Source organism: Homalodisca vitripennis, chromosome 1 (genome assembly GCF_021130785.1).
Source record: "Homalodisca vitripennis isolate AUS2020 chromosome 1, UT_GWSS_2.1, whole genome shotgun sequence".
In the NCBI taxonomy this organism is placed as follows: Eukaryota; Metazoa; Arthropoda; class Insecta; order Hemiptera; family Cicadellidae; genus Homalodisca; species Homalodisca vitripennis.
In genome coordinates, this window is record NC_060207.1 from 119,564,984 (window position 1) to 119,585,383 (window position 20,400).

General features: G+C 32.8%; 1 protein-coding gene across 1 annotated transcript in view; it reads left to right on the forward strand.

Annotated features, from left to right (window-relative positions):
* The first annotated feature begins 405 nt into the window (after nucleotides 1-405).
* The window catches only part of LOC124370529 (XK-related protein 7), a 36,738-nt gene continuing 16,743 nt past the window's right edge, over nucleotides 406-20,400 (forward strand). Inside the window, exons 1-3 of the mRNA XM_046828823.1 lie at nucleotides 406-1,065; nucleotides 11,074-11,175; nucleotides 17,021-17,235. Coding sequence (XP_046684779.1) covers nucleotides 716-1,065; nucleotides 11,074-11,175; nucleotides 17,021-17,235 — 667 coding nt within the window. The 5' untranslated portion in view covers nucleotides 406-715. The remainder of the gene's footprint in view (nucleotides 1,066-11,073; nucleotides 11,176-17,020; nucleotides 17,236-20,400) is intronic.

Genomic DNA, 20,400 nt, shown 5'->3' on the forward strand with positions numbered 1-20,400 from the left:
CATCCGAACTACCTTGCGATGAACCTGTTGGATAATAGTGCGTCAGTTACACGTCTGAAAAGACACTCAATCCTGGACTTACCTCTTAGGTTCTAATTTCAAACTTTCTTGTTTATTTGTGTTAGTTCTATCGCTGGATAGAGTCTAACTCGTGTTAATTTATTATTTTATCTAATTTACTTATTGTTCTAAGAATGTCTGAATAGATTGTAAATAAAATTGTCAAAAAAAAAAAAAAAAAAAAAAAAATAACGATACAGTTAATTGAAAACGTAAAGTAACTCATAATACTAACAACTAGTGGTTCAACTACGACTAGTTAAATCAACTGACTAGTCAACTACTTGGGGCACTAATCAAATAAAGAGGTAGTCGACTAGTTGGTTAGTCCGACACTAACAACTACGATCCCAATATGAATGCCATGTATAGTTTAACAGTTAAAGTTTGAAGTTTATCATTCCGTAGGCTTGAAAGCTGTTGACAGGTTCGAATTGTAATCGTGTATTGGCAATGCTGTAATTGTAATGTAATCCTGTCACAGCCCATCAGCTTGTTCGGTTGTGTTTTTTGATGTGGATGGGGCCGACAGGGGTTGAATGTTGATTGAATGCTGAATGTTGAGTTTTGTTTTGACAGCTCAAAATTATAGTTGCAGCATGAATTTATTTGTAACCATTCCTAATGTTTCAATGTTCTTTACCCAATATTTTAAATGAGCTATTTTGTAGTTTTTAAAATGGACACAGAATATGATAATGTTAAAACAGATGATAATTTTAAAGACATTGAAATAACCAAAGAAGACATTATTAGCCCTATTGCTGAAGATGAAGAGCCAGAAAGTGCAGTAGAAGAAATAGATAATATTCCCGAAACACAACATGTTACAAACTGGGATATATTAGTGTTATTAGTTTCAATTTTTAGCCATATTATTGATGTCGCCCTTGACATCAATCTTGCTTATCGTTATTTCAGACACAAACAAACGGTTTATTTTCTTCTCACAGTTGTGTTTATATTGTTTCCTGCTTGTGTAAATACGGGGATTAGTATAAGAATGTAAGTAGAAGCTAGTTTATTATATTTTATTGTTTGGTTGACTTTTTTAAGCTCTACCTGTTATTACAATTTGTGATTAATTGGTTTTTATTTCATAATCTGACAAATTATAATTTGTAGCCTAACTCTTGCAGTAGTTAAATAATATAATTCAATTATAAATATCTAGCTAAATAGAATAACATGTAAAAAGAGTAGCAAGAGTTAAGCTAGCAATTTGGAAGAGTTAAGCTAGCAAAATTCATTTATCTATAGGCCTACTAACAAATAAATAAGGGGAGACTTTAATAAGCGGCCTACACTCGTTATTCGATTGCTATTATCGATTTTTATCGAACAATTTGATATATTATCCAACTTCGATGTATGTAAAAATCGTACACAATACGAGTTATAATAAATTACCATAGCAAGAAGAATCTGAAGGAAACAGGATTTTTCCAGACATTTTCCATCATTCAGTGAAACAAAAAATCAGTAACACTACGTTTCGAGATTTGCAATCTGATCTCTTCTTCAGGTAAATAACTAACCTAATACTTAATTACAAACTAAGTGAAAAATAAACAAACCATACCAAAGCATTGTGGCACACCTAAGTCAGGAATCACAACCACAATGTTGTGTGTCAACTTCACTAACTCGAAGACATGCACTTAATAGTAAACTACACACAACACTAATCATTAAAACTGAACTACAGAATCACAATACGTTTGCATTCCTCTACCAACCACCTACAATGTGTTTGGTAATATCGAATTATCCTCCGGATAATAACAATCGAACCAATCGAAATAGCAATCCAATAACGAGTGTAGGCTACTTATTAAAAATAGAGTTCATGTAAGGTTTTGTTTAGGCTGCAGTGTAATAAGCAGCCAACACTTGAATCCAATTACATTATAGGTATTTAAATTACAGTATAGTTTGGATGTTTTAAAAATTTACTTTTTTAAAGTAATAATTTTATGGTAGGCTAAATAAAAAACTTTCTTCTCTATGAATGTGTATAAAATAAAACTAACTAAACAGTGTAACATTTATTAACTTTTTACTATTTTCAAGGATAAATGTATCTTGACACCTTGTGACACAAATAAAACTTGTACTCACTACAATACTTTCGGCCATTACCTGTTAGTAATCTATTACTGGGTTAACGTGTTTAACCAGCAATATTGTTATTTCAGTAATAGCTGGGTTGAATGATTCATGACATTCTCATAACGACTTTCGGGTATTATGTTACTTGGTAACCAGTAGCCTAATAGTCGAGACAATTTTGTGCAAACAATAAGGCTAGGAATGGAAATATTATGCAATATAAGTTGGTTTAGATTAGGTTATAATGAATTTGGGTACTTTGGGATTATACCGACCACACCCAGACATGAATCGTTATTTCACATTTCGTTTCTACTGATTACTAGATTAGCGTAGAACAATATTTCGTCAATATAAAACAGGAATTGTCTTATCGCAAACACCTCCCCATCCTCAGACAGAGGTCAAAGTCGAGCGTCTAGTAGATAACGTGATTGCAGAGTCTCGCCGCCCGTTCAGCTGGTGCATCGCTTTGTTGTACTTCCGTGTTTTACCTCTACATTTCTCCAAACACAAAAATTCAACAAAAACAAACATTTACCAAACTAAACTTTTTATTAAAAAAACACTCAAAACTTGTTTTTATTCTTGATCACATTCCGCCACCCAAAATGCGAGTGCCTCCGGCCATCAGCGCGGGCTTCGACAGCACCTTCGGTGCTGCCCCGCGCTGATGTCGACGAAAGAAAAACATCCCTCGAGATAGTACCTATCAGTAAAATATCAAATTCTAGAGGGGCTAATCAGAAATATAAATTGAATTGTAATGGAAAGGCAATGATGTACCGTGCAAATCACGTGATGCCGCGCGGCCTGCCGTAATCAGGATTCTCGAGAAAGATAAGATAACAGCGACAACAATACCGATCACAATACCTGGAAATGCTTGTAAGTTTGTAATTTTGTAATTGAAGAGTTGTTTTTTCGTTCTATCATGTTTGTTTCTATAAATTTCTATTTTTGTGTTCTTCATACTGGTGTGGTCGGTATAATCCCAAAGTACCTGAATTTGTTACTAGTATTAACAAATTTAAAGAACATTTAACTTACAAGCCCTCATGTGGTCTGAGCTTGAATTTGGAATACTATCTTAAGATATGTTTTTCTATTTTCGCCAGAAGTACAGGGTGGAACTTCTCTGACATCAGATCACGTTGGACAATCTTGAACGTGATCTGAGGTCAGGAAAGTCAAATTACAGTATATAATTATAATTTAAAGATTATACATTAATTTTTAATGGATACCTAACAAGATTAAACTGTATGTACTTACTATTACCAAAATTAATATTAAGATCTTAAGGGAAAGTGCTCAAATTCTTCTAAAGAATATAAAGTTAACCCTTCCAAAAACTTTTTTTCCTTCTTTAAAACAATTAAGTTTACTCTCACTTTTTATATAATCAGGAATATTTCTTAAAAAGTTATTTCCTACATATAATGTTTTTTGTGTATATAATTCCAAACGATGACAAGGGATTACAAATTTATTTGTATATCTGGTGTCACAGTGGTTCACCACATTACTGTTACTGGTGGATGTTTGATGTTTAACGTACATGATGGGTTCAAAAAATAAATTCCATACGGTATATAGTTAATATATTTAATTCTTTAAAACGTCCTTTGACAGATTCAAGACATTTCAATTTTTAAATGGTTCTGACATCATTTTTTGAACTTTTAGATTGCATTGAGATTTCCTTTTTTAATAGCCCCGTATACATACAGTCCATGTGTAATGTGAGACTGAATGTGAGAAAAGTAGATGTTTTAAGGTGTCAGTACTGCATAAATCAGACATTCTCCTTATTGCCGACAAGCCAGAATTAATCTTATTTATAATAATTTTGGTATGAGCATCCCATGATAAGTTAATGTCAACTGTAAGCCCAAAAATATAACTTCTGTGGTAAATAGTATTTATTTTTCTTCAAATCCAATGAGTGGAGTAATTGCTTGTTCGTTTTGTTTTGTTTTAAAACTTAGGCATTTTGTTTTATCCGTATTAGATATAAATTGTGACAGTTAAACAATTGTAAATTAGCCAATTCAATACAGGATTTAATTTCTATCTGTTATTTTGTTTTACGTGATATTTTTAAATTCAAATCATCTGCATATAGACATAGGCTTGTAGATGGCTCCAAGCTTAGACAGTTTTTTTTTTAGTTTTTCAGGTAATAAAGGAAAAGGAGTGGTCCTAAAATAGATCCTTGGGGTACTCCTAGCTCAACTTTTGACAATTTTGATTTGCATTCACTGCCCAGTCTAAATGCTCGACTTTTTAAAATAAAACTCCTCCGTTTTTGGAACTATTGCGGCAAAATGTTTGAGCTTATTTTATAATTCATTATGTTTAATCTGTCAATTTCATATGATTTCATGTTATGCTCAGTCAAAACTACCATGTGAGATTTAATTTCATCAAGAATGGATAATGGTTCCATTCTTTTAAGCAGATTTTGGTGAAAAATCTTAATGCTTTCATGTTTCCTCAAAGTAGTTATGTTTTTGTTGTCGAAATCAGAGATCAGTTTAAAGGAGACACATGGGAAGCACTTTCCTCGACTGGAGAACTATATTCACTATACTGCCCATTGACACCATCACAGACACTAAAATAGGAAACTGCTTTCCCTCTCTGTAGTTATTGATGTGATGTCTTCTTCGGTTAAAAGATTAGACTAAATAGTAGTCAAGTCTTGGTGTTGTCAAGCTTCTGATCAGTCCCACCAGTGATGCTAAATACAGTAATCCAATTGGCTGATAACTTGTTACCACGGTAACAGGTTACTGGAATATAACCTCAACACGTTGTTTTGTATATTGGCAAATAACAGTATTTCCCATCTCTAGCGGCCATTACTCAAATACCATACACATGATTTAACTTTGTTTTAACTAATTTGGAACAATAATGTCAAACTGAATAACGTTATAGACTTTAAAAATTGTATTATAGTGAAGTTATATTTTTATATGTATAACTCTTGAACTGGTGGTGTCTGCTTCTGTACTGGCACCCTTTTTTTAGCGGTTTGTATGAAATACATTAAACTGTTATATACCTCTTGAAATTCATCAAATATACAACTTATTATATATCATTGTTTTCAAAATATTCCAAAAAATAAATTATCTTCGTTAACATTTTCTTATTTAAAATATTCTTGATAAGAATTGTTTTGAATATTTTAGAACTTTGCACTATTTCATCATATATGTGTGAAAGGTTTATATAAGTTTCAAATCATACAAAAGAAACATAATTTTATTCTTGCTAAAAATATTTATAGTTTTAGCGATTTTACTTAAAAAATGTTTACTTTTTTATGAATTTTTCCACTTTAGCGCAAAATCCACTAACATTGTATTTTCAGCAATTTTGTACAATTGCTTTACAACACTGAAATTCAATCTATTTATGTATATATATATATACAGGGTGATTCATGAAGTTCTCCCTCCACTTCTACAGCACATTGTACTAGTAAAAATAATGAAAAAATGTTATATAAACATAGGTCCGAAAACGCTTCGTTAGCGAGTTACAGCTAGCGAAAGATTTCGCCTGAATTCCTGGGTAAAGAGTAAAATAAAGCCATACTGAACTTTTGGAAAGGTTAATTAAGTAAGAAATATCGTGGATTCTTATGTATTTTTACCTGATAAAGCTAATAAAATAGGTTTCAGAACTGTACCTGTAGTAGTTTTTGAGGGATTCAGGGTTAAATGCAAAAAATTGGGGCACGAAACAATGTTTTTTTAAGTTTGATGTACAATAACTTTGTTAAATTGGTAATAAATACATAAAATCAACAAATATTAATTGTAGAGAATTTAATTCTGAGAAAATTGATATAATCAAAGTCTAAAATAAAACAGAAATAAGTACCAAAAAATCGATTTTATTCAGTATAATACATTACTAGTTTTAAGCAAAATTAATCAGGTTGGGCCAACCGTACGCACCTTTTTATAATAGATGTTCGAAAATGAGGCCACCATTATCAATACATTTTGCAGCACGTTAGTGTATTGCTTTTGTTGCGTTTCTTAATTTTTCAGGACTTCCCTGTATCTGCACAGCCGAATCCATAATACGGGCAATTAATTCATCACGAGAATTCACTTTTGTCTTGTATACAATGTCTTTCATCCTTCCCCAGATGCAATAATCCAATGGAGATAGATCTGGTGATCTTGGTGGCCAAGGGTGAGGCCCTCCACGACCAATCCAGTGTCCAGGAAATTGATGATTTAAGTAAGCAGAAACGGCACGTGAAAAGTGGGGAGGTGCTCCGTCATGCTGGAAGTACAAATTTTGTCTGAGATGTAAAGGAACATTCTCTAACAGCTGCGGCAACTCTTCTTGAAGGAAATGCAAATAGAACTCAGCATTTAGGCGTCCAGGTAATATGAAAGGTTCAATCAGCCGATTGTGCTAAAGGCCACACCAGACATTGACGCTAAATCGGTGTTGAAAGTTCTGTTCCACTACCTCATGTGGATTTTCTTCTGCCCATGAGTGTTCATTGTGCAAGTTATTGACACCATCCCGAGTGAATTGTGCCTCATCCGTAAACAAAATACGCTTGTAGAGTTGATTATTAATATTCAAAAAGTTGCAAAACTCCAAGCGAAGCGGACCATCCCCTAGCTGTAGATGTTGAACCTTTTGTTTATGAAACGGATAAAATTTGTTTCGATTAAGTGACCTCCACACCGTTGACTGCGAAACTCCTATCCGCCTAGAAATACGTCGTGTACTTACACCTGGACTGCGATGAACAGCATTAATAACAATATCATCATCAAGTTGGACAGCTCGTTCATAATTGGTTCTAGTACTTGGTAGTGATCCTGTTTCCCGAAGAGTACGAAAAGTTCCTGAAATTGTTTTGGTATCTGGAATCCTCCTATTAGGGTAACGTAGTTCATATTCTTCTACAGCAGCTCTAGCATTACCATTACAGTAACCCAAAATAAAAACCATATCAGCGTATTCCTCTGATGTAAATAAGTAAGGCATTTTTTCGCTGAATAAACAATCGAATTATAACTCACAGAAAAATTGCATTTAATAACACGATTCACAGAACCCGATCTCCTGCTGTAGCTTGCAAAACACCACTAATACACAGTTCTAACGTAACAGTACAGAATACCATTGTTGATCAGCTGTTATTCGTGCGTTACCAACTTAGAAATTAATAAAACAAAAAACTGCATTTCGATGATTAGTAAACAATAATGGGAAAATGTTTGCTTCATTTATTTTCGAACATTTGATGTAAATTTTTGAACGTAATAAAACATGATATTTTTATTTACAAACAAATTTATTTAACAGTTAATCTTGTTTTCTCAATTTATCTCATCATTAAGGAACAAACATTTTGTTTTATTTTAACTAAGTACCGTACGGTATTTCTTTACAGCTAGTAATGTATTATACTGAATAAAATCGATTTTTTGGTACTTATTTCTGTTTTATTTTAGACTTTGATTATATCAATTTTCTCAGAATTAAATTCTCTACAATTAATGTTTGTTGATTTTATGTATTTATTACCAATTTAACAAAGTTATTGTACATCAAACTTAAAAAAACATTGTTTCATGCACCAATTTTTTGCATTTAACCCTGAATCCCTCAAAAACTACTACAGGTACAGTTCTGAAACCTATTTTATTAGCTTTATCAGGTAAACATACATAAGAATCCACGATATTTCTTACTTAATTAACCTTTCCAAAAGTTCAGTATGGCTTTATTTTACTCTTTACCCAGGAATTCAGGCGAAATCTTTCGCTAGCTGTAACTCGCTAACAAAGCGTTTTCGGACCTATGTTTGTATAACATTTTTTCATTATTTTTACTAGTACAATGTGCTGTAGAAGTGGGGGGAGAACTTCATGAATCACCCTGTATATATATAATTGTATATATGTATATATAATTTTTTCCAATATGGCGGCCAACTTTAAAATCTTTTATGGAATACCCTGTATTTTATGTTGTTTTTAGATTCTACTCTACAAAATAAGGCATTTTTGCTTTTCAGAGTTTTTCTATATCTCTAATGGTTCAGGAGCTACGTGGACTGGAAGTTTTCATCATCAGTCCGAAAAAATCCGAAAACTTCCAGTCCACGTAGCTCCTGAACCATTAGAGATATTTAAAAACTCTCAAAATCAAAAATGTCTTATTTTGTAGAGTAGAATCTAAAAACAACATAAAATACAGGGTGTTCCATAAAAGATTTTAAAGTTAGCTGCCATATTGGAAAATGGCGGCCATCTTCAAAAAGTTTGAAAGTGTATTCCTGAGTGGAACTTAAAATTGAGCAAGTTCCAAATTTAAAGTGTGGTGCTAAGTTGTGTAATTAAAAAGTTAGCTATTGGATCACTTTAAAAAACTCACCCGGTATATATATAATAAATATATATATATAATTGTGTTCAGGAAAGCTAAAGAAATAATAATAATAATATTATTCCTATAGATTTTATTCACAACAAAATTAACCTTGAACAAGCCTGATAAGGATGCCGGTTCCAATTCACTAATAGTTCTCTCATATCGCTTGATTGGTTCCCAAAATTAAGTGTGACTTCATCAGCCATATTATTAATAACCAAAACAAAACAAGAAATAAATCTATTAGATAGATACCAAAACACAACAGCAGACGTAACTAATAAGGCAGTTGGCCCCGTCACCTGGTCTCAATCAAAACAGTTGCTTGCACAATGTTAGATGTTTCTTCTAACCATACAAAGGTAAATACGTCAGTGCCAGTATGCAAGTGGCCAAAGTGCTGTATATATGACTGTTGCCAGTTACTGGGTTAAATCGTTCTATTTGATAGTTTATTTGATAATTAATTTTCAAGTGTTAGCCATTTATTATAGGCTACTGCAATATATTGTTATAAACCACATCGTCATCTAAGATTGAAGCATTAGCCAGATTAGTGTTATTAGCCTACATGTAATTATTGTGATAACATGTTTAGTAATCTTCTCGATATTCAATGTTTTAACTACTACAGTAAATGTGAGATGTATGCTATAAAAATAGGTAATATTTTGAGTAGCCTACTAATTTTAACAGATTTCAATGTTTGGTGATACCTACGACTGTATTGAATGAACATAGTAAAAAAAGCCTAAATTGAAGGAAACAAAATGGCAAATGTTTACAATCCAATGTGCATTATTTGTTGATTTATTTATGATTAGCTATGAATGCATTCTAGCCTAATTAAACAGTGCTATAGATAGCAGTATAAAAGCAAAAAATTTAGGAAGAGCCTTAAACATATTCCTGCATGAGGGAGAAAACCCAACAATGTGGAGAATTCATTATTGTTATCCTAGACAGATAATGCTGAGATTTTAACTGAAACATTATTGAAAAAATAAGAGAATAACAGTAGAAATTTTAATTTGTTGTGTTAAACTAACAAATCCTATGGTAGCTAATTGACTGTCACGCCTACCACTGGGTCTACATGAGGGCTTATTGCCCTACCTGAGAGCCAACCACCCTACCTAAGATCCAACCACCCTACCTGAGAGTAATCTGTTGAAATCACATAACCAAGAATGTAAAAATGATATTTCTATAGTTTGTTTACAAAGTTTTAACATTGAAGTGAGTCATCAATAACAGTAATAAAACATAAATTCCTTTTTTTATATCAATATAAACTATCGTTTCACGAGAGTTAGTAAAGCAATTACTGTAAGTCTGCTACAGCTATTACCAGTAGCCTGCTGTATACAGTTATTACTGTAATTAGTTATTACTATATAAAACTATTGAAGCTAATTTACATTTATATCACAATTTGCAGACTTAAACGCATGTTAGTAAAAAATTTATTAATTTTTACTCATTTGAGAACCTTACATGGATGTAATCCAAAGCACTATCTAGATCATTAATTGATTTAGCTACACTCTTAATTATTAAATTAAACTTTTATAAAATATAGGTACTTCAAATCTGCACATATTTGACAACAGACATACAATTGCAACTAATTGGTGCTACACATTAAAATAATTCACATGACAAGTTTCGTCCTACAGTATTGGAGAGGTTGCAGATCTGTGCCCAAGATATTGTTTTCTCTAAAAAAAAAAAACGCAACTGACCATGGAAAATAACCAATGGAAAGAACGATCTCACGTTATAAAGATTGAGGTTAAACTCGTGCTTTAATGGTTAAGATTTGCAAAAAAGACATCCAGAAGGAGTCAAGTTTTCCGTAAACTAGAAAAAAAATTGGTGCTGTTGAGGTTTAAAAACAAATAAGTCGTATTATCAAGGAACATTTAACTTGTGCATGTAAGTGATAACGTGTGTTCAAGGGGATTAAAAAATGTATGTATTGTTGAGAAAGTTGTGCTAGTGAGAAATGTGTTTACAAAAGTCTTTTAAAGTTAATTTTTTGATTTTTTGTTATATCTGACATTTTATTTTATTTAAGGTTCTACATGCTTAATGACAAACATATCTCGATATGAAAATTATCGTGAGTGACAAGTGGATTTTATTGAATTACCCAAAACCCTAGAATGTTTGAGAGACATAAAAATATTATAAAACTGCTTTTTAATCCCAGCATGATTTGAATAGTTTTTTTTTATTGTGTAGGAAGTATATGGGGAGTAATATGGATATTATATGAATATATATTATATATTTATTTATATTTATTGAATGTATGGATAGGCCTATTAATTGTTCTTGTCTCTTGCATCTTTAATCCATTTCACAATATTTACAAATACAAATGAATAACTTTGTTTGCAACCTCTGGATTTTTGATTCCAAATCTATTTATTTTTTATTTTAACTGTAATTAATTGTTTGTTTCAGGTATATGTTTGATACGGAAGCAGCATCCAGTACCAAAATGGCCATCAAAAAATGGACGATACGGATATTTGTGCTGCTTTTTCAGCTCGCTCCAATAATGAGGTCTTGTAAAACTGAAACGTTAATAACAAAATAAATAAATTATTTTAATCTATGCATGTACAGTTTCAGAAATAGTAAATTGAGTAGTTTTACTAACAGTTACTAGCTTTGCATCTAAAAAGCCAATGTGTCAGAGCCCTGAATTTGGAGAGAAAAATTATATTGTAGCTAGTATAGATATTGTATAACTCCTGGAAAGAGTTTCATAATGTGAGAGTGCTTAATCTGTTGATGTATCATCATTGAAGAGTCGGCAATATTGGTGGTCCATTCATGATTATGGAACTGGTCCATGATGAAATCATGTTTTAAAATATTTTGTATAGGAATAATTTTAAATTGCAACATATTAATGCTTTATACTTAAATACAAGAAATATGAAAAATTTATTTTAAATTTGATTACTCAAATACATAGTATATTTTAAAGGTTAGACAAGGACAAGTTTCATTTCATCTGCTGTTGTAGGCAATGTGAGGGAGGCAATGAGGCAGTGGTCTCTCATTCAATCTTATTACTTAGTGATAAATACATAGCAACAATAAATACTTAATATTTCCAAAGTCAAATGGCTGTTATATGTTAAAATTGGCTTGTGTACATTTAGTGTCTTATAATATTTCGTGACTAACCAAAATCACTGTTAATCAATTACCTCCCATGGGCGTATCAATGTCCGCATCTTTGTCATGTTCCCAGATCAGAGGCGCATTTAAACGGCTGTGTGTAGTTCGAATTTGCCACACTTTCTAGTTGTGTAGAAGAAGAATAGTTCCTTATCTGGTACAGTTTTATTCAGAATAATCTGTTCTTCCATGTGGTTTATTTTTTGTTATGTTCACGGCAGCTGCATTCCGGCAGCACTTTATAATTTAAGAAAGGAGACAATAATTTCACAGAGAACTACTGCCCTATAAAAATAGCTCTGATAATTAGTAAATTCATAGAATTCTGTTTAATAAAGCAACTTTATCAATATTTGACATCTAACAATTTAATTTATCAATTTGGTTACAGACAAAATAAATCCACTGTAATGGGTGTAAAATCAATTATTGAAGTAAATTTTGAAAATAAGCTGGTATTTGGAACTACTCTGAGACATCTGAGCGAGGCTTATGACACTTTTTTCATTCTATTTATGTAAAAAGTTTGAATTCTATGACATAAGGAATTTGGAATTACAATTAATTTAAAGTTACCTGCAAGCCAGTGAACAAATGTGATTTGTATTAATAATTGTTTCTCAGAATTCTCAAGTATAGTGGTAGGGGTACCCCAACCAGTGTTCCAAGGCTCTGTACTGGGACCCTTGTATTTTTAATATTTATTAGTGATGTTAGTATAAATATACCATGTCTTTCAATTTTATATGCAGGTGATGCAACCTTATTGTCATAATACTGATACTACCAATGTTTTAAAACCCAGCTTATAGATTGCTCAGAATAACCCAAGGTCTGATTCCTTTAAAAATGTAATGATAAATGAAAGTGAAACTTAATGTATACTATTTTCTCTAAAACATAATATACACTTTTTTTATGATCCTTATTTTAGTCCTTTTAAGCTGTTAAGTGTTTATCTTGACACTAAACTATGCTGGGATGAACACGTTCATAGTCTTTGTAAGAAAAATAAGAATCTTTATAAGAAGATCTTGAGTAACTTGTCTCTTAAGAAAGTTAAGATTGTGTCAGTTTGGAAATGTTAATAATTTACTTTGGTCTCTTTCGTTCTCATTTCTGTTATGGTATATGACTTTGATGACCAAACTTTGGGAAAATGTAAATGCAGTCAAAAAACCTTGTGTTTGCCATACAAAGGCAATAAGAGCTATTGGTATGTCTGCTTCATTCCCTTGTAGATTGACCTTTCCTGATCCCTTAATTATTATGAATCATTCTGAGAAGGTCTGTCCCTACAGGACAGCTGTGAACAGCCAGTGTACCCAGTTTTAAATGGTTCGTGTACCCGCCACCAGAGTCTCAATGATTGCCTCCTTCACTCATCAGCCCTGATTGGTTTGTCAGGTAGTCAGAACGGCTCGGCTCTGTCTACCTGCTCTTTCACTGCTCGCCCGATCACTAATAGCGTGTGTTTCTAGCATTAGCCGCTAGGTGGCACTTATCTTCTCTGAATGATTTATAATCAAGGCCTGATCTCAACTTCATTACATAGTGTGCGTGTGTGTGTGTATATATATATATATATATATATATATTCATTCATTTAGAGCAGTTTAAAAAGAAAATTACAATTATTGACTATACAATATTTTGTTGTTATTGCAACTTTCTCAAGTACACTGTACAAACGAACACTTAATATAAATAAACAAACAAAAGAAGAAAAACCTGATAACAAACTTTCTAAATATAAATAACAATTTTGACATTCAAACAACTTTTGTTTAGTTGTTGATTAAAAAATTTGTAACAATATAATTTTGAATTTAGGTAAATTTGTAGATTAGAATCTAAGGTAATATAAGTTGGTGTGCTAATTCATAATTTCTTAGATTCAAATAATTTCGAGAAATATTTTAACAAGGTTTAATTTTGCTTAGATCTTTGAGTTTATAGCAATCCTCAAAGCTTTTGTTGTGGTAAATAGCGTGTGAGGCTGCTGGTTTCTTTTCGTCTTTGTGATTAATTGAAAAACGGTGACTGGTTATTCTTAACCGCAAAGAATTTGAGGTTACCCCAGTGTAATCCTTGGGACAAAACCTACAGGTTAGCTGGTAAATTGAATTGTTGGAGGTACAATTGACCAGAGGATAGGTTTTCTTAGTGACGCTACTTAGGAATTGATCGGTCTAATCCATAATTTTGCAAATACCACAATGTGGTTTATTACATGGTTCACAGCCAAAAGATAAATTTTGAGAATTTTTCCAACATGAATTTTGGGCCTTACAAGCATATTTTTCATATTTTTTGATCTCTTAAATACTATTCTAGGTGGCCTGGACAATAATTTCTCAGTCAAGGGCTAGTTTATTACAATTTTGTACCAAATTTTCACTGAATTTAATTTGTGCAAACCAGGATAAAACTTTATTATAAAATTTAGGATCGTTTTGGAATATTTGTAACCTTTTTAGGTTAGCTGAACTGCCGGTTCAAAAGTTTTTAGGGTATCCCTTGCTTTGCTTTTGTAAATTTTGAAATCTGAAGTGTTTATACATAAGGATTCGGTTCTAATGGAAACCAAATCCTTTAGGTATGGACTTTTTGACATGATTTGGATGGCTGTAATGTAGGTCATTTTATTAGTACCCTTAAAATGTATTTTGGTTTTAAAAATATGATTTTCTAGAAAAACTTCAATAACCAAAGAAGTGATGATTTTGTGATTTATATTCCAATTAAAGTTTTGACATGAAAAGTTATTTAAAATATTACGGAAATGATGAAGTTTTTATAATCCATGATTCAAGACTACAAAAATGTCATCTATAAATCTGAGCCACAACAGAGGGTGGAAATTTAGAGTTTGAAGAAACTTTTATTCTACAAATCCCATAAAAAGGTTGGCATATGATTGGGCCAGTCCAGTACCCATCGCCGTTCCTTTAATTTGGAGATAATTCTGATCAATGAATTTGCACACACACGCACATATATATTAAGTCCTGATATGCCTGGATATATTCCAAATCATTTGAGATATATATCAATTTTTACAACCTTCACCATACTTATTTAATTACTTTTTTGAATTTTTTTTAGGTTAAAAATTTTACCTCCCTTTTCAAAGAGGGGTAGAAGGGGATAACAATAACTTTTCAAATTGCAACTCCTACCTTGTGACATGTCATAAAGGTCTATTCAATAGTAACACAATGCCACTAAGAAATCACCTCTATGCGGTTTATAGTTAAAGTTATGGGCAAATAATGCAAAAAAATCGTTGTAGAGATGTTTTGTTCATGTTAATTTTGTTTCATGTTAAAGGAAATCTTGATGTAGTTAAAAACCACTGTTTTTATCATTAGACCAGACAATGCCTTAATTTAGTGACCCCAACTGTAATTGATTATATTACTTTCTCCTCTGTCTGGCTGCCTGCACAATATTTTAGGAATGAATTGAGCTATAGATGCAAAATGTTGAATGAATCTTCATTTCTACATAGACATCATTGAGTTTGATGATGTTGCATGTTACTCTATGGAACTTGGCAGAGGATTAGCAAAGCTTAACTTTTCAGAATATCATGAGAATAATTTGAAGTATAGACTTCTTTAGTTTTGCATGAAATTTCACTTATACCTAAAAAAGATCAATTCACAGTATTGTGCGAATTAATGTGAATAGAGATCGAAATTCAGTTTTCATACGTTGGCACACCTGCTTTGCGTATTCTGTCAGCTTTTTTTTCTCAAGAAAACAACATAACCTCAAAACTGTATTGACATACTGTTCTAAACACGTGCTTTGTGTTACATTAGTTTTCATTATATCTTAGGTTATATATGCAAGTTTGTGTTATTTTCATTGATTTTATGAAAAATGTGCAAACAGAGTTAGCTGTTTATTGATATGGATATCACACCTAGGAAATGGAAAGGATCATAACACTTAGTGAGTATACACCAATGACTCAGAGAGACATTGCAAAGGAGTGTTGTGTACGTTTGGGTGCTGTAAGCAAAATAATTAAACTAAAAAGGAAACAGGATCCATTGAAGTGCAGCGGAAAAGAAAATATGGAAGAAAACGGAAGACTACTCCTTGAAATGAAGCCTTTCTTTTGTGTGATAACAAACCATTCCAGAAGAACATGCTATGACCTAATATTTAGAAAAGGGTGGAGTACAAATTCATGACTCAACGGTATGCAAACAACTCTTAGAAAGAGAGAGAATAGCAGTGAGACTGCACAGGAAACAACTTCTAATAGTACCTATGATGAAAAAAAGATTAAAGTCTGCAAAAAACACACTCATTGGAGCGCAAAAGATTAGAGAAAATTGTTATTTTCTGATGAGAAACATTTCCTTGTGCAGGACCAGCGATCAAAATTAGTTTGAAAAGCAGTCAATAAAACACTTTCTGCTAACCATTTTAACCAAACATCCCACCAAGAAAATGCTCTGGGGTTGTTTTTCATACTCAGGAACTGGCACACTCATTCCTTGTGAAGGTACGATGAACAGTGAAAAATACAAAGCAATTCTGGGGCAACACTTAGCTATAGAGCTTGACAAAGTTCAGGCAAAAGGGACTGCAACTTTTCAACAAAACTCAACTCCATGCAATGTATAAAACACTATGATGAAATACTTCAAGGATAATAATATTACCCTAATGGGTCGGCCTGGGAATTAACCTAATCTTAATCCTATTGAGAATTAGGCTAGTAAGGCAAAATACTGTATGACAAAAACAAACTGGTGGAAACAGTAATTCAGGTATGGTTTAGAGATGAAGCAATCGCAAACAATTTTTTAAATCTTCTAGATTCCATACCATGAAGAGTTCAGGAAGTCATAAAAAGGGGGTCATATTCCATACTAATTAATTGTAAAAATCTCATGTAAGTGTATCTAAATATAGCTTTCACCTAAAAAAAATCATATTTAAAAATTAATTCTGCTTGTTCACATTAATTCGCACAATACTGTGAACATGTGATTTGGCTTAGTTTTAGTGCAGCTGTAACAAGGGTATATCACGAAAACTTGAAATTTTGTATCAATTTCATCATAAGCTAAGTTATTTCTGCCTTTTAAATTTTAGATATTGACTATTTTTTGTTACTTCATTGGATAGTACTTTTCTAAAATTAACTTCTCTAAACAAGTCTCAATGTTATATTTCTTTTCTCTTCTCGTAGGTACTGTGACTCACTGGACTATGCACTCAAGTCACGGCGTGCAGAACGCATTAAAGATCGTGTGACACAGCGCAAGTACTACGAGCTTATGCTTAAGGAGGACTCGGACGTGGCACTTTTGCGTGTCTTCGAATGTTTCCTAGAGGCAGCACCTCAGCAGATCCTTCAGGTTGCGATTGTGCTTGTTGAGAGAGGTCATGGATCCACTTTCCAGTGTATGTATATTTACAATAGTTTATCTAATAGGATAAGAATATATATTTAATATTTCATAGTTATTTAAAAAGAAAATGCATTGTATAAAGATGCTGACCTTTCTTATTATGGATTAAAACATATTCATTTCTTACTAAATCTGAATTTTAATTTTCTTCTCCTTAAATTAAATAGATATTATTTTTCAAACATTGAAGATGATCACAATGAGATGTGTTCAATTTTGAGTTTTGTTTCAATATGTTCTTTACAGTTCTTAACACTTAGCAAACAATATTAAAACCATAAAACAAATTTGACTCCCATAGAGCCTTACTTTACCAAAATTTTATTCCGAACCAGTAAAGTTAGGTTTTTGAAAGTCTTAAAATATGATCAGAAATTTACTTTTGGTTTGTACGGAAAATTTTCTTCTGCACCTCAGAATACATAAAAACATAGTTTTGAGAATTTGTATTTACAAACATTCTGGGAAAGGGTCCCTGGATCCTTGTTGCTTTATTACGTAACAATCAGAGTCATGAAGGTTACGGTTTCGTCACCTATTCGTTTAGATATTGAGCACTGTATATAAAAGCCAAATATCACTCACTCATTTATTGACTGACTGTTTATTATTTCTCAAGAACAACAGACATAATGTGTGAACTTGAAACTTGCATGATGTCTATTTTAAGCTCTAAATATACGTGACTGAACAGGTCAAAAGTTACCTAAAAGCCCAAGTCACATTGTTCTCTAGATCTAAGAAATAAAGTGATGTTCTAAAGCAATGCTCTTCTCCTTGACCTGTCTTTCCTCTGGTTAGTTTACTCAGCCTTAGTTAGCTAGCCTCTCCTTTTTCTGAGGAGATAGTACTGATATTTTGTTATAGTCCTCATGGAATCTTCAAGGGAAGAATGTGTTAAAATGGAGAAAAATATAGAATGTTGTCTGGAGGGGGGGAGGAGGGAAATGTTAGATTTAAGGTAAGACAATTAAGTTATGTAGGAGTAGAATTCTCAGCAATGTACTTTCATGTTGGATGTAACAACTTGAGAAAAGGATATCGTGGAGGTCCGGGGTACAACAGCAGGCATGGAAAAAGTGTGGTTCTTCACGATATGGCGGATTTACTGTATACTGCCAGGACACAGTTCCAAAATTCAAAAGTCATCTTAAATAATGTTTTAATTAGGCAAGACATTTGCTACCCGGCTATTTATGCCTTCAGTCCTTAACTGGTGTTAACACTTTCACTGCCAACAATGTCATTTGACGTTGTGTTAAAAAAATATTTAAACATAGTTGGATTTCAACTGTAAATATGTGTAGCTACTGTGACAGTAATGACAATACAGATACATACAGGATCATCATATAGATCAGTAAGGAATAAACTGATTGGACTTGTATGGAAAGCAAAGAGAGAGTTTTTCTCAGAATAGACGTCAACAAAAAATTTCAGAGAGTTTTGCTATAATTGTCTAAAGAAATGTGAAATTATATCTGAATGTGAAAATAATGTTAATCTCACACCCAAGTTCAAGGTGGAAAAAGTTAATAAATTTTGCTGTATTGGGATGTAACAATGTCATCAATACTGTTATACATTTTTACAATACTACCAAACTAATTGAATCGGTTAATGGATTTAGATTTACTACTGTAAAAGAAGTAAAAGAAGCCATGAATGAAATAAAATTAGTTTGCAGTGGTGGCATATTGATCCAAATGATATAATCCGTGAATTCTTTTGCAATCAGAGTCATTGCTCATCTCATAAACGAATCTCTAAAAAATTGAATCTTCCCAAAATCTTGAAAATTAAGTATTATACGGCCATTCCCAAAAATTACTGCACCAGCTGCTCTTGAACACATAAGACCTATTTCCATCCTACCAGCTATGTCCAAGATTTGGAAAAGATAGTTGTTCAACAGGTGATGGATTTTGTAAAAAGTGCTAGAATATTCCCATTGTTACAGTTTGGTTTAAAAAAATCATAGTACCTGCAATGCTCTTACTAACCTGTTAAGTGACATGCTGGGTGCAAAATACAAGGGCAGATATAGTTCCCTGGTACCACCAGAATATTTGAAAGCTTTTGACTCGATGCACCATGAGATGTTGTTTGTAAAAATGCATTACTATGGTTTAGTGATAACGTGGTCATTAGATGAAGTCATACTTGAATGACAGACTGCAGGTTACCAGGCTGGAAAGTGAAATATTTGGACCATTGCTGAGGAAAAGAGGTGTTCCACAAGGTAATTGTCTGGGGCCAACTCTGTACAACTTATTCATAGCTGATTTCCCAGTTTGTTTAAAGAGTTGCACTACTTATTTTTATGCAGATGACTCCCAACTGTATATCTCTTACAAGTCTTGCCAGGTTGAAACAGCCATTGATCAGTTGAATTCAGACCTAGAGGGAGTTGTTGAATGGTCAATTATCAATGGACTGACTCTCCATGTTGGTAAGTGCACGCTTCTACACACAGCACCATACCCCTTAGTAGAGGGCCTTAACGAAAGTGGTGTGAGGGTTATGCTGGGTGGAAGGAGTTTGGCAGTGTGTGAAAAGGTCAAAACTCTTGGATTTATGTGGGACAGCAAACTCACTTTGACCATGTCACGCACACTATCCAGCTTGTCCAGGGGCCTTTAAAGGTTTAAGAATCTACTGCCAGAGACATCAAAACTGTAGCTCATACAGTCACTTTATCAGTGTTTTTACTGTTATCCTGCATATGGCAATAGCATCTCAAGAGGTGACTGAGTGAATAAAAACTCCAGAACAATGCTATATTGTTCATTTTCAATCTTGGACAATTCGCTCATGCGTTTGGTTACAGAGAGATCTTAAATATGCTACCTATGGAAACCATTTTATGCAGGATACTAGCAGTATGATCCACAAGGTTCTTTCCCCTAAGGAGCCTCAGTACTTGAGTGAGAGACTAACATACCAGGAGGAGGTCTCACAATGAAGCATCCACCATGATTGGGAGCTTCACTTTCCCAGAATGACAAGCGAGATGAGAAGAAGATGTTTCTCGTTCTGATGATGTACAATTTTCCTCCCTGCATGTCAAGAGGACAAATCCTCTCAAGTTCAAAAAAATATTAAGAAGTTTTATCCCTGTAGTTTTTTAATTAGAAATTAAGATTTTACATATGTG